Source organism: Chelonia mydas, chromosome 11 (assembly GCF_015237465.2).
Source record: "Chelonia mydas isolate rCheMyd1 chromosome 11, rCheMyd1.pri.v2, whole genome shotgun sequence".
NCBI lineage: Eukaryota > Metazoa > Chordata > Testudines > Cheloniidae > Chelonia > Chelonia mydas.
In genome coordinates this window covers 62519267-62534481 of record NC_051251.2, presented here as the reverse complement: position 1 = coordinate 62534481, position 15215 = coordinate 62519267, and the positions used below count along the sequence as shown (strand labels likewise).

The following is a 15215-nucleotide window of genomic DNA, read 5'->3' as shown; positions in this document are numbered from 1 at the left end:
TCCCTATGGGCAGGTTATCCCATAACAGCCTACAGCAGGATTTCTTGCATCTCCCTCTGAAACAGCTACTGTGAGATAGAGGATACAGGATTAGACAGACCATTGTTCTGATCAAATATGGCTAACTTCTTACCTAACTGCTTTGTAGCTGCTTCCCCCAACACAGTCTAAATGGAACCCACTCCACAAAAAAGAGACTTTGTAGAGTTTTTAAAAGCATGTTTATGTGACTGCACATCAATGTTTGTGTAAAAAGGGATTTATGACAGTTTATACCACAAAGGTTACAGTAAGAAAAAGCACTTCTTTATGACAATAATTCACAAATTCACAAGGATCACTTTAATATACAAAGCAATTACTACCATTCTGAAACACAAAGCAGCTAATATGTACATAGTGTTAATAAAACGCATTATAACTCAGTACAATTTTTTTTTTAAACACAGATAAAGCACAAAAAGATTAAGTAAAAAAAAAATTAAAGCAGGGATGTTTCTAGAATGTAGGGAATTGTAATAGGAACTTATTTCCCGCATCAAGGTTTCTTTGTTTAGTAATTTAACTCCCACAGAAATGCTGGAGTTAAGGCTGAAATACCCTGTTTTGTGCTGATAGTTTTGGGTAAAGGATCAGACATGGGGTGAGGTGAGCTTTACCCTCTCCATCTTAAATTAAAAAATAATAACCATAGTTCATAATAATCCTTGCTCTAGAAACCTCCCTGAAAAACATTGTTCTAAAAACATTTCAAATTATAAATCTGGCCTAGAAATGATTTATTTTTGACATGAACAACTGCTACGTGGACAAGTCTGTGGGGGTGTGTGTGGGGGCAGTTGCTAGTTACCACCTCGCTCTGCCCCTTCCCTTCCTCACCACAGAAAGTCCATACAAGCAGTAGAGTGATACATTTCATACAAATTTGCAGTTCTATAATTTTATTTCTTTTTTAAATATAAATAATTTCATTACACACACAAAATGGAGTGGCACCTGGATAAGATATAATTTGGGCAGAGCACCCTGCTGTCGCCGATTCTTAACCGTAACCATTTGCAGATGGCCGATGGGCACAAGGCCCTTTTCTGGTTGGTTACCCCACTGCGTGTTATCCCAGCTTTCCCCTTACTTCACAGAAATGCTGCCGGAGGCTGAGACTCAAGGAACTGATTTCGATAACAGTATGCTTCCAAGTCACAAGTACAGCAAACGGTCAGCTTACGTTAAACGTGCTAACCTTGGATCATTAGCCTCCCTTCCCCCACCCTCTTCCCTGCCCAATGTATGTCTCCTGAGGACAGTAAACTTTCCCTATTTCTTGCTGGTGAGAATGAGATCTAAAATTACCATCTTATATAGTGAGCCAAAAAGTGCAGCCGGGACCTGCACTTGCAGTACCAGAATGTAGACAGGTCAAGGTCTTTAATTTGTGCTAGGCAAATTTGCCTAATTCAATTCTCTTCAAAGGCTATGATTTAAATACGCTTACAAAAAACACTGCAAGATGAAAAACCTGAAATACAAACCCTTTTTACAAATCGAATCTGGTCCCTCTTCCCTAAAGATACAGAAATATTGAAGCTACATCCATCAACAGAGCTGAACCTACCCTGAGCAAATGCCAGCTGGACCCTGTTTGTATATTGGTTTGAATCCTCCCAACCTAGCTCAGCTTTATGATACGTTCAGGTCCCTCTCGGATCAGTATCTTTTATAACTAGCAAATTCAGAAGATCAAGGAAACCAGTCCTTAGTTACAGTCCACACAAACCGTGAATGTACAGGACATTTGAAAAGCTTACATTACAAGGATTCAGGGTATAGCTAAGTCATTAATTCCCCTCATTGCCACTGCAAAAGAGAGTTAGCTGTGCTTTTTTTTTTTTTTTTTTTAAAGCTGAACGGGCGAGTTATCATTAGATGCACCTCCATTTCCTGGTGCCTAGAATCTGTAAATCTTTTTGCATTTGTTTTCCTGGTATGCAGCTCCGGAAATGTGCAGCTAGATCTCAAACTGGGGACAGGGGACTAACGTGACTGAAAAGGTTTCAGTTTTCCTTCCAAATTAATTCCCCTTTCTCACTTGAGTTCTTTGAACTAGTTCTGTTTTGTCTAAAAATAATTTAACATTCATCCCGTATGTGTTCCTAAGTGACAGAATGGGATCCCTTACATTACACCCGGGTATCTAGCCTTTTGGTACTGCCAGTTCAGATCCCTTGCCATTTTGAAGTAGCACCTGCTGAAAGTCACGTGCTAACAGGCTTCATGCTGAAAGCTCTTCATGAAGAGTCAACAGATTTGTGGAGAGGAGTGAGAGTCACAAACAGGTAGTAGGTCTGTAATAATCATGTCAGGGAGCTTCTCAAGCAAAGCGAATATCCAATTGCTCTAAGCTTTTTTTTCTTTTTGTAAAAGTGCACATTTTATCAAACATTTACAAAGCATATCACGTAACAAAAATAAATATACAACCTTTCCTTTAGGTCATTGGCGAATGTTATGTCACGAACTCTGTTCTCAGGGCAAAAAATGGCAATACAAACAGGATCTCAGAAACGCAGAGAAACCTTCCTATAACTGCCACAGGTTTGTGACCACTGATAATGAACTCACTTTAAAGTGTAGACTTGTTCTTGCTTTAACTTGCAAAAAGCACTGGCTATCTGTTTTAAAAATAAGCAGAGACCAGTTTTAATTAACAGATGACTGCCTGCAGCTGCTGTCTACTGGAAGCCCAGATTAAAAAACGGTAGTACAAATTTAGATCAGAAATGTTATGTATAGGGTGGTTTGTCCTTGTTAAATTAACCTTTATTTTTTCCTGAGTCTTTGTATGGTTCCAAACACCCCACCACCTTTCTGGTCAACATTTAGTACCAGACAAGCCAGTAGGTCTGAGATACAAAGACAAACCATAGAACAACCAAAAGCCTACAGATGACTTTGTCCTGAAGAGCATGACTGGCTGGAATTGTGCTTTCAGATACTAGCAATGCTGCTGGCAACTATCCAAATCTGGTGAAATCATTGGTCAAATAAAAATGCATAGCCCCTACACCATGAGAAAAAAAAAAAGTCTTACCGGTGGTTTCTTAGTAAAACCCCTTCCAATTATTTTTGCCTTTGTTTTATAGCTGCCAAAGAGACAAAGCACAAAAGTGAATAATTTGGGGGGTGGGGGGGGGAGTTTTTAAACAATTGTTTACATTATTTCAAAATCTCCATCTAAGAAAAACACAATAGCTTTGAAGGATGAAATAAAATCCTTTAAAATGGGTAACTGAACAACAGCACACACAAAAAAAATCAATAATAAGCGCCTGAATAATGTAGCCCAAACCTACTGAAAATGTAAGCGTGCGCACACACTCACACACACACAAAAGTAAAAATTGTTTCTGACCTCAATATACTATAATACTCAGCATTCCTGACTTAAAAGCTCTCAGAGCTGTAGATTATATACTGTGTGTGTATATATATATATATATATATATATATATGTACATATTATACATATGTATTTTTTCCAAGAATATCTAAATTAAGAGAGCACCTCTGACAATATCTTAACTGCCTGCTTGGTGCCTTTGTTTTGAAAAATAATGACATTACAAAAATTATATTTGAAATCAATTCTTATTTATTATGAACGTAATGGATCTAGCCCTTTCTAACCCTCTCTTCAGTTAAACCAGGCTATTAACGCTTGAAAACTCACAACCGTGAGATCTAAAACAAGCCTCCCATTTAGTTTCAGCAGAATTTCTGTTCTACAGCAAAATGGCCCTAAGTTATAAAAGCTGACTACCCCCAACACCTTGCTATTTGTTACTGGATTCCTGTATTGTCTTTTTCTTTCCCTTTTTGGCCAATGTGAATACTAAAGCATAAACTGGTAAAATCAGCCAGCCCTGTACTTGGTCTAATATGATAATTTTTATTCTTGACTTGTTTCATTTCCATTAAAGAAATCCAAGTCCCCAAATCCTCAATGCTGCGCACAAAAATAAAGATTCTTGTTGATCTTTGGGTAATTTAGAAGGCTCAATTTTTGTGTGTGCGACCTTAATGCTGATGAGGGTCTGGATTGTTAACCCTGAAGAGCCTATCCACAGGACATGTACAGCACGGACATTAGCAATGGGAGCTTTCCCACACTGCCCAGTGAATATGATTCCACTTTGTCCTGGAAGGAGCACCTCTGGGGCTAACAGTTCAGTCTCCACAGCCTATTCAGTTCTTGGTCTTTCTCTGCTGAGAGACTATTAACAAAGGTGCTAATTAGTGCCAATTATCTAAAAGGAACAGATCTGAGATCATCAACTAATTTCATGCAGGTTCACCACAAAACCCAAGTTTTTGCAAATGGATGGTTCTGTAGTGAGAAAAACCCTGCTTCATGTAGAGTATTTACAGCTTTTTTAATTCTCAGAGCTGGAGTTATTACATATAATTGTTTAAATGACGCAATCAGTAGTCCACTCCTGCAGTATCATCAGGAATTCTGCTTCTAGCACTAATTCTGAGAAAATACCATGCATTTATAGTAAGCTATTTGTCTAGAGTGGGGGGCACAAATTCACTCCAATATATGTATTCTCCATCTTTAAGAATCTGCAAATTTTAATAAAAGCACATTTGAGAATTTGGGGGCTTTCTTTAAGTTTGCATCACTAAACTCATAAAGTGACCTCTAAATTTAAAAAAAATAAAATACAAAAGGAAAATCACTCCTCTACTGCAGATAAAAATAGGCCATGTATAAAAACTATTTGACAATCTTAGATTTGAAAACTTATCCTTTCACAATCCTGATACTCATGTTCCAGTTTTGTTTAATTTGACATACAAACAAAACTTGACCTGAAGTTATCTCTGACCCAAAATGAAACAATAATGCTCTTTCCTAAACCTCTTGGAAACCGAATGCCCTTTCAAATAAGAAAGCCAGAACTTTTAATACTGCTTACAGCTGTTTGAGTCAATTGCTTACAGTCCTCTCAGTGTCTTTTATTATAATGCCATCTTGGCTGTTTCACCATTTAAAAGGATCTTAAATTGAAATTTTACCTTAAACAGACTGAGTGAACAGGAGAAAATATTAGCTAATACTTAGATAGCCTAGGTATTAGTACAGACCATAGTCTTGTGTGTATGTCTATATACACAAAGCTTGAAATAATAACCAGGACCTGAGATCCAGAGCAAACTTATTTCATCAAATGACCAAGTTAAAACATCACAGTCTGGCTTTAAAGGGCCAATACACAAACTAACATGATTCTTTTTGACACACAATGGAAATCCTAATGTTGAGTACAGAGTTCACTGTTTTTAACATGATACATCTACTGTTTCTTGCCATGTATTTCTGGGAAAAATAGCTATGCCCTCAGTGCATACTCAAGGGCCTGATCCTGCAAATGTTTGACGCATGTGAGTAACTTTACTCAATAAGTAAAGTATCTGCTGGATCTGGCCCTTTACATTAAAACCATCCACTGAATAAATTATGTACATTTATGGTTAGGATGGGCAGGTTCATAGTCAATATTTCCCCCAAACACAGTTCTCACCCTAAAAGTCTGCTAAAAGTGGATTCAGTAGGGAATATTTAGTCACATTTGTAGTCCTCATATTTGAAGTTGTCTTACAAAGATGAATTTTAAGTATAGAGGGAGGCCTCAGGGTTTGAAAAAGAATGTAGGAAACCAGTGTTCAACATAAAAGTAATGCAGATAACCTACTTGTTTGAGTACAGCTGAGACATTCAGAGGAATTCCATGTTCATCAGTGAATTTATACATGGAGTTGGTGATATAGTTGTCTTGGATAAAAACAGGTAGGGCTCTAAGCATTACTCTTGTTTACTATGTAACTGTCTTCTAAACAAAAGCTGTTCTATGTTACCTTTGTGTACTTTGAGTTCATTTCCCATCCAATATCAAGATGCTTCACTCAGCTGGTAATTTCTTTTAGTGTATTCAAAATATTGAACACACAGACACACATACATACACCTACTGCAAGAAGCAACAACTGACAAATAATGGAGCTAGTTTCAATTAAATGGTTTCTGAGGTATGGAGAAGCTTTTATCAATCTAGAAGGCGGAGAGATTACAGATGACGCACCAAAAAGCCTTCTGGGCTAGTTTAATAATTTTCTCTCCATACTAAGAATCTGTATATGGAGCTCCCTTCGTTTGGCATGCCACTCAGCATATATTTGTATTGTTTATAATGAATATGTATCAATTTGGCAACCATTGCTTCTTCATCGCACCATACCTACTTTTATATATATGTGGTCCACAAAGTACTTCAGGCCAAGAGGATGAGGGTGATTCTGTCCCTAAGGCAATCAAAAGAGGTCAGCACAAACTCTTGAAATCATACAAAAGAACCTCCTCCCCCACAAGTCTTCACAAATGAACATTATTACTCCTTGAAAATGATGGGGGGCATGAGAAAGAAGTATTTTCTTCTTCTTCTTCTTCTTTTTCACGCTCAGGATAGTTGTGATGAAAATAATCTCTTAGGAGGAGAAGTGGAGGCAAGTGTTTGAACATTCACAGTTTAATGCAAAGCACAGACGAATTAAATTCTGTAGTTGCTTTCAGGCAGTTTTGCGCATAGAAAAAAAAGAAATGTTTAGAAAATAAAAAGTTTACTTTGTCTTTCTGGTTGTGGGCAAAACCAGTCTCTATCCCACCTTGACAAGTGAAAATGGGATCCAAAATTAATCTGATTTGTGGCAGTAAAGGTCCTTAAGTGCTTTCAGCTCCTCAATCAGTGTCTTGTTTTGGTTTTCAAGCACAGCCACTCGGTTTTCTAGACATTTCACATATTCCTTCTTCTTCCTGCGACACTCACGTGCTGCTTCCCTGTAAAGCAAAAAAGGCCATTCAAACCCAGAACATTTGAGACCATGAGCTGCTTTTGAGCTTGATTGTTCAGGTCAAACTGCCAAAACAGTATCAGTGTTTTCAGAACCTGGCTGTAGAATTAGAGGTATTTGTAATTCAGGAAGAAATTAAGTATATAATGATTTACATCTCAAATCATGAACATATCAAAATCACAGGATCACTCCAATATATAAGTAGCAGCAAATAAACACTAACAAAATTCTGCCTGGTTTAGAACGTGACTCTGAACAGTATCGTAACTATGGCGGCCTTTGTGTTGAGTGCTACAATTTCACTGGGTTCTATAATAAGGGTTAAGATGAGTAAAAAACCTGTATAAGAGCAATGTTCATCTTTCTAGTAAACCCATCCATTTGCTATGGCACAACTGAATAATGACAGCAGTGATAAAAAAACGTTTAGCTTTGTTTACCCGATGCAACAGAAGTTATACTTAAGGCACTTGTGTATTTGTCCTCTACCTGTACCAAACCTTGCTAACAATGCCCTCATTTTACTGACACTGTTCATATCACAGCACTTAATATTACAGCATTTCAACCTTAGCAACCACATGGACACAATACACTCATCTTACCAGTGTCTATTGTATCAATAATACAGGGACCAAAAAGTGATGAAGTAAGCTTCAATACAGTAAGCCACAGGGCTGCTTTGTAAAAACTGGTGCTGAAGCCCCCTAACTCAGATGCCAGCCCTCTAAGTGCAGTGCTGGTACCAGAATGCTAAGAGCATCAATGAAAAATATCTCAACAGTGCCAAACTAAGTGTATCCTGAAGCAATAACAAAGAGGCAAAAACTTTATGAGGCACTAAATTATCAGCACCAAAGTGTAGAGGAAAAACAGGTGTCAAAATGCTACAATACTGCACTGAAGCAACCAGAGGCAAGAACCTCAAAAATGAATGTTTACCAGGCCTGACTGGAAGGCTGGATAAAAGATCTGTAAAGGATACCTAGCTAGGGGGCACTGGGATCTGGTAAAAAGCTGTAGCAACCAGGACATTTGGAAGGCAATATTTACATGCAGCAAGGAGTGGGTGTGACAGCCAGTTTCTGCCCTGGGTGTACTCCCTCTTTGAAGGGGAGTTCTGGGGTCACCCACCAGCTGGGGGATCTCCAACAGCATGACCGTGATGATCTGGATCACTCTGCACAAGGCCTGGATCTCATGGTGATCCCTTGAGAGGGTGGAGTTGGGGGCATGATCCCTATTTTTGTAATGCCTTTCATTCAAAAGATCTCACACCACCCCTGTTGGGTACATAAGATCACGACCGTTTTACAGATAAGGAAACTGAGGACCAGAAGGGTTAAAACTCATCACCAAAGGTCACAAAGGGCTTGATTCGTTTCCCATTAAAATCAATGGAAAGACCCCACTGACATAAATGAATGATGGGACAGGCCTAAAGTCACAGAGTGGCAAAGCCAGGAAAAGAACCCAAATCCCCTGCTCTATCCACATGTCATCTGGAAGCTGCATAAGACTTCTGTGTAACTGACATAAAGTCAATTCATGACTGTGACCCAGGACCTCTTTATGCCAACTAGCACAGCCCTATGGTTTCTCAAATAGAAGAGGCTCTAGAAGGTAAACAGTTACACCAACTATTTACGAATATCTGAAACCTGTCCTGAAAGAGGAGACGGGACCTTTTGGGTAAAGACCTTTTGAAAAGGTGAATTCTGCAGTTCAGCACTAGTTATTTCTTCATTCATACTACTCAAACAGTGCACAACACTCTGTTCATGTGATGACCTCTCGCAGTGTATCCCCGGCTTACCAATAAACAGAAGATACACTCACCGAGGTAACACAGTTGGCTTTTTGGAACAACAAGTCAGTCAATCAGACCCGTAACAACACATCACAGATGACAGAAAACATTGCCATTTTCTTTCTTTCCATTTTCTTTACTGTTTAATGCAGAGGTGTCAAATACATGGCCTGTTCTGCAGCTCAGATAGGTCACGGAGGGCCCAAATGGGAGGAGCTGAAGGGGGAGCTCAAGCTTGTTGGGGCGGAATCAGATAAACCCCTTTCTCCTTTTCCCACTCCCAGCCAGCCACTTTCACCTCCACAACATCTGGACTTGAGCAGGCTCTTTCCCAGCCTCTCTCTGACCCCACGCTCCTTGTTGCCCTCCTTCCCCACAGTGTAATAGGCTTGGGGGAGTGGCTGTTTCTCTCCCGCCTCACCAGTTCCTGCTTCTCCAAACATCCCTACCTCATAGCGTAGAGTTCCTTTTTCTCTCTCCCCCACCCTGTCTGCTGCCACTGCTGAGACATGAGACTCCAGGCTCAGAGGAGCACCTGCTTCTCTACCCCTCCCCTTGGCTCCTGCTACCTCCAGAGAATAGAACCCACAGGGCAAGTGCCCAAAGGGAATGGGTGAGATGAGAGAGAGAATTCACCGAAGTGGGAGGTGAGCACGGGGACTAGTGACCAGCAGAATGCACAGAAGGCTAAGTTAAAGAACAGAGGAAAGGAGATTGCATAAATGTATTTACTTAACAGATGCTAGTTGAAAGGGTAACTCAGCCCTTGCAGAATGAACTGACAGCCAAGTCTTATGGCTTCATAACCACAATATACTGAGTTACCAGATGTTGTTTGTCTTAGTTGGCATCTTTAAAGAAGATTGACCTTCTTCAGACAGTGTTTCATAAAAGGGATGAGAAAGGCCAGGAATCTATTTGCATAAACAATTACACACCCACTCTTCTCTAGACCTGTTAGAAATGTAATGTGTATATTGCACAAGTTTAACACTTAGTACTCTAATTCTATGCACAGCTAAAGCAAAATCAACACTACACACATACCTGTTCTTCATTAGACGCACTTCTCTCTTCCGTGCAGCTTCCTCTGCTGGCTGGGTGGGAAGTGCTGGGGAGGAGGCCATGACCACGCCAGGTGCAATGGTGCTGGTGGGTGCTGTGCGAATCTGGTAGGTCTGCACGTCTCCTGAGGCAGCTGAAAGGGAAGTATAGTGTTAGGTTACACAGCACTGTGAGAATCCACTGTTAAAATACTGTGTGAATAACACCTAGTCACCAATCTAAGCATAACCAGATAAAATGAGGTGATGACTCTAGGCTACAATACAGGAGGGATTAGCATTATCCGGGTTATCAATGGTAGTTCATTCCTAGTTTAGTATATTTATGGTTGCATCCATTCTTGCTGAAGAGGGCTTAGCTTGTGTCTGATAACTAGATTTATCTGCAGCTGCTGGTCCTACTGCACGTTTATCTTCCACTGGATTTCTGACAGTTCTATTTTGTGAACAGGCTAAGCAACCATAAGTCTAGCAAGGTAAGCAGGAAATAGCTTTTAGGATCTTCCTAGGCAAACAGTACTTTTCAAGTGAACTCCAAATGACTAACTGCACATGCGAACTGGTATTTGGGGGTTTTGTGCAGAAACGTAGGATGTGTATCCATGGCAGGCATGTGTGCAATTTAGACACTAACCTTTGAAACACAGCCCATAGCACAATGCTATTTCTTTATGATCAGCTTTTATTTACTTGGGAGTCTATTGCATTTTCACTGTTACTTGAAGAAATGGCTTTTTAAAAAAATATACAAGACAGAAGATCAACAAGACATATTTTCCTCATACATATTATTAATCTTAATGCACTAATATTCATCAAGGCTTGAAAGTCTCTCCCTTGAATGACTTGAACAGAGTCAGAGCAAAATCAGAAGCATCCTTTTTTAACAATGTCTGTTTTGTAATGCCAGGAAGAGCATTAAAAAGGAACAGTGATTTCTAACGGGAGAGGGCAGTTAATTACTAGTAAAGGAAAATTCCCCTATGGAAAGAAGATTTTGAACAGATCTCTGCCCAAAGAACAGGAAAACATTCCTAAAACTTTACTTCTAATTTATCATCATTGCAGATAACCACTTGACAGAAATTAGGAACTCTCAAGAAATTTGTGTCACAGGTTTTGGGGAACAGATAGCAAACATTCTCTTGAAAGAGCTGAAGGAAATAACGGTATGGACAAAGCAAAAGTTAACTAGCTTTCAGGAACCGAAATAGAAGCATTTTCTATATCCAAAAATATCTTAAGTTTGTTCTGAGTGAGAGAAAATGTGACATATAGTTTTGTCTTGAATTTATTTTATCTGTTTTAGAATTTGATCTGTGCCAAAACTGTTAATTGCTTTTTCTGACATATTTGAGGGAATTATTTTGGCAAGTTAAATTCCCCTGGGACTAAACATAAAATGATGGATTATGACGTTTCGTACCCTGTACAACAACTTGGTTACTCGGTACAAGAATCTGTTGTCCATCAGTGGTCTGAGCATATTGTAAAATGGTGGTGCCAGGCTGGGTTGCAGCTGCGTTCGTCATGGTCAACGTCTGGAGGCCCTGTACTCCATCTGTGCCATTGTTAGCCAGCTGTATTGCTCCTCCTTGGGTGATAGCAACTGAAAACAAGTACATTTGATACAATAGTTAAAAGATTAATTTATTTGATATCCTACATGGTTATTTACCATTTACAGCCCAGTTACAGAAGAACAGTTTGAAACATCTGAGTTAAATCCCTTGCATAACTACACACCTTAATATCAGATAGGTCACTATAACTGTATTTTAGAAGTGGTCATTCTTCAGCAGTGACCTACTATCATTTCATTTAGTACCATAAGGTTGCCACCTTTCTGACAAACAAAAATATAGACCAAGTTTTGCCTCTCCTATCAATCACATCCCTGCGATGAGCTACATCCCTCCCAATGTAGAACCAAGAATTGTAATATTTACTGAGTTGATGATTTTCTTGTTGGCTACCTGCTCTTTTCTCTTTTCTTCCTTCTGCTCCTTCCTCTAATTCCTCTCCTACATGCTTTTCTCTTCCACTTTCACATTGCTGTGTCCATTTTGTTCTCCAGTGTCTTTTCCTGCTTGAATCTCCCTCTCCTCTACCTCTCCATTCCCTTCCCATGCATTGTTTCCACACACACATATCCAGTCTCTCATTCCGTCTAATAATTTTGTTTCCGCTTCCCTTTCACTTCCTCAATTCAATAATTTCCATCCCAGTATTCAGGCTGCAGTGGGAGCACATCTTACACAGATCCCCTCATTCAGCGTCTCTAGAGTATTTCTCTGCTTTTCCACATATATATCAGGATGTATCAGACAGAGCAGATATTGGCAGGAACAGTATTTGTACATCGATGGTAGAAGTGGAGTGTCAGCAACATCAATCTCTAAAAAAATCAAGAGGCAGACTGGGGAACAGACCAGGGAGCAACTATAGCACAATGCTTTTAAAAGGACACTTATAAGAGGAATAAGGCATTTGATAGGTCTTCTCTTCCCCTTCTTGTACACTTAACAGGAGTTCATCTGTTTGTTTTAGCTGATGGAAAGTAGAACATGTACCATACTAACAGCAACCAACAGGGCTTGGGAATGTAAATTATACATTTTACACACCCACAGCTGGAATGTACTTAAAAGTCACAGACCCTAGTATATAGAGAGAGTCATGGAACAGGATTAATAAGGCTTCTGACATTGCACAAGGGTCAGATTAAACTAGTGTTATATTGGCTTCTTTTACCCCAGCCCAAACAGTCATGCAAGTAGAATTTAACAGTTCTCTTTCTTCCTGTCCAACTATCACAACCAATAATAAACGTAACTACATACTGTACTGCCCACTGCTGGTTTGGTAAATTGGAGTTGGCACTGTTACAGTGGTGATGGCAGGTGCTGATGTCTCCTCTTCGGACTTTTCTTCTTCAATCCTTGGCACTCCTGGGGCGTCTGAGGATAAGTCATTCAAAATTTTTCTGGCAAAGACAGTGTGTTGTAAAAATTTTAACAAAAAGTGAAAGTAAAATCAATTCTACTGGCTACTTGGTGCTGGGGAAAACTGAAAAGTGTAGCAAATAGGGAAATAAAATACATGGGATGGAAAGAAAAGTTAAAGCACACTTTAAAACGATTTTAGGTAACTGTTTTAAAAATGCCATCGGAAAAGGGTGCTGTGGAATCAATCTAGAATAGCCTGTGTGTTTCTGCATACTTGGATCGAGAACTCACATTTTCCCTTTTTCGTCAAAAACTTCATTATCTTTTATATACTTTTTACAAGTTTTCTGCTCTCAGTCACAGAAAGATGTGAAAAAAGAAAGCAAGAGCATTTAAAGCACCAAACCTCCTCATTGCCCCCATCCACACTCAGAGGAAGTGTACCTGCTGCAGAGGCCACCAAGGCCTAAAATTCACCCAGGGACTTAAGTTTCAAAAACTTGGCAGAAATTACTGTGAAGTGCAACCAGCACATGACCTACCATCTGTTCAGGAGACAAAGCTGGGCCTTTTAATGAAAGTCACACGATTAAATCCACAGATTAGGTAACTGTTCTGCTTGAGAAAGCTTTGGGACTTGCAATAGTAAAGGGGGGAAGGAGCAATTTGGGTTTAATTACTGAGTTGGCTTAATTATTTAAAGCCAAAATGGACAAAACATAACATACTGTAGAACCTCAGCGTTACGGCCACCAGACTTATGAACTGACTGGGCAACCTCACACCTCATTTGGAACCGGAGGTTCGCCATCAGGCAGCAGCAGAGACAATCAATCAATTGAATAAAGCAAATATAGCACAGTACTGTGTTAAACGTAAACTACTAAAAAAATTAAGAGAAAGTTTAAAAAGAGATTTGACAAGGTTAAGGAAATTGTTTCTGTGCTTGTTTCATTTGAATTAAGATGGTTAAAAGCATTTTTCTTCTTCATAGTTAAATTTCAAAGCTGTATAAAGTCAATGTCAGTTGTAAAAGTTTGAAAGAACAACCATAACGTTCTGTTCAGAGTCACAAACGTTTCAGAGTTACGAACAACCTCCATTCCCGAGACGCTTGTAACTCTGAGGTTCTGCTGTAATCATAAAGGCCATGGATCTCACTGACTATGACTAGAACTGACTGGGATAGCTGCTCAACAAAACAGCTGCCCAAAATGCTTGGGTCTACCACCTGCCCTCTGTGATGCAATCTGACTGATAACTCTCTCTACCAAGAATATGGAGGAGTGGCAAACTCTCTTTTATTGACTGCACGCTCCATCGTATGCAACTGCAAAAGGCTTCATTAGGCAGCAAGGCAAATTGGGATTTTCTTTTGTTTTTGTATGAAGCATCTATTAGTTCTGTTGTGGATTGCACCCCTAGTTCTCATCCAAAAACATTTGAAGAACCCAGGTCCAGATTACACTGAATTTTCCTGCTTGGCTTTGGTAGCCAAACCTATATTGCTGTATTCCAAGGAGGCTAGTCAATTACCAAACAATTTGAGAGGAAGACAGAGATAGAAATAGGGCTTTGTTGTTGTTATTAATTAGACTTTGTTAGTACCTAGGAACCCCAATTGAGGATCAGCTCCCCATTTTGCTAGCCGCTGCACAGACAAGTAACAAAGACAACAGTCATCTCCCTGGAGAGCTTACAATGTAGGCATCAGACAGGTGATGAGACAGAAAAGATGAGACAGGTGGACAAAACAGACAAAACAGATGGGGGGTTGGGGGATGAGGTAATAATAAAACTAAACAGCAGTTATCAGAAAAGCAGAAATTACAGCTCACCACTTTCCTAACCAATGCCGGATGGGCATGGTAGGTACTGTGGCAGAGGTAAAGTGTTAAGGAGGAATTTCAAAGATGATAAGGTGGTGGCTTTACGAATTTAGATGGGGAGTTTCTCACAGGCACATGAGGTGGCGTGGAAAAAGTGCAAGATATCTGAGGAAAAAATGGACAAGCAAGGTGAAGGTGTGGTCATCAAGGAGTTGGTTATGGCTCCCTGATTCTGTGGGCTGATCTCTACCAGCCCTGTCCCTGATGTAAATTACAGCAGCCTGGGTTATGCTAGTTGAGAACTGGCTGTACTCTGGTCCTGACCCTTTCTGTCCCAACATGACCCTTCCGCTGGGGTGGGGAGGCTGGCTGGCATAGGAGCCAGGTACACCAGCTTTATACCAGTTGAGTTGCCCCCTGCCTAAATGGCACAAAGAAGCTGACTTGAGGGGGACAGAATCTGGCCCTAAGTGACTTCATCAAGGCTAGAGACGCAGTCAGTGTTAAATCTGAGATGAGAATGCATGAGTCCCTTGTTCTCAGTGCTCTGCCTTGTGCACTAAACTCTGTTGCCTCATTTCGTTCAACTGCCTTTTCCTTGTGGTCAGAGGTCATACTGGGTGCTCAAGAGGAGAAAGCTCAGCTGCAGACA

At 39.9% G+C, this 15215-nt stretch overlaps 1 protein-coding gene across 3 annotated transcripts in view; it reads right to left on the bottom strand.

Annotated features, from left to right (window-relative positions):
* Positions 1-204: 204 nt before the first annotated feature.
* Positions 205-15215, bottom strand: part of CREB1 (cAMP responsive element binding protein 1) — a 45124-nt gene continuing 30113 nt past the window's right edge. For 2 of the 3 annotated variants that reach the window (XM_007071830.4, XM_043524994.1), the window contains 4 exons: positions 12630-12772; positions 11213-11395; positions 9770-9920; positions 205-6895 (listed from right to left, as the gene is read on the bottom strand). In XM_007071830.4, coding sequence (XP_007071892.2) covers positions 6751-6895; positions 9770-9920; positions 11213-11395; positions 12630-12772 — 622 coding nt within the window. In that variant the 3' untranslated portion in view covers positions 205-6750. The other variant, XM_043524993.1, reaches the window with a different exon arrangement.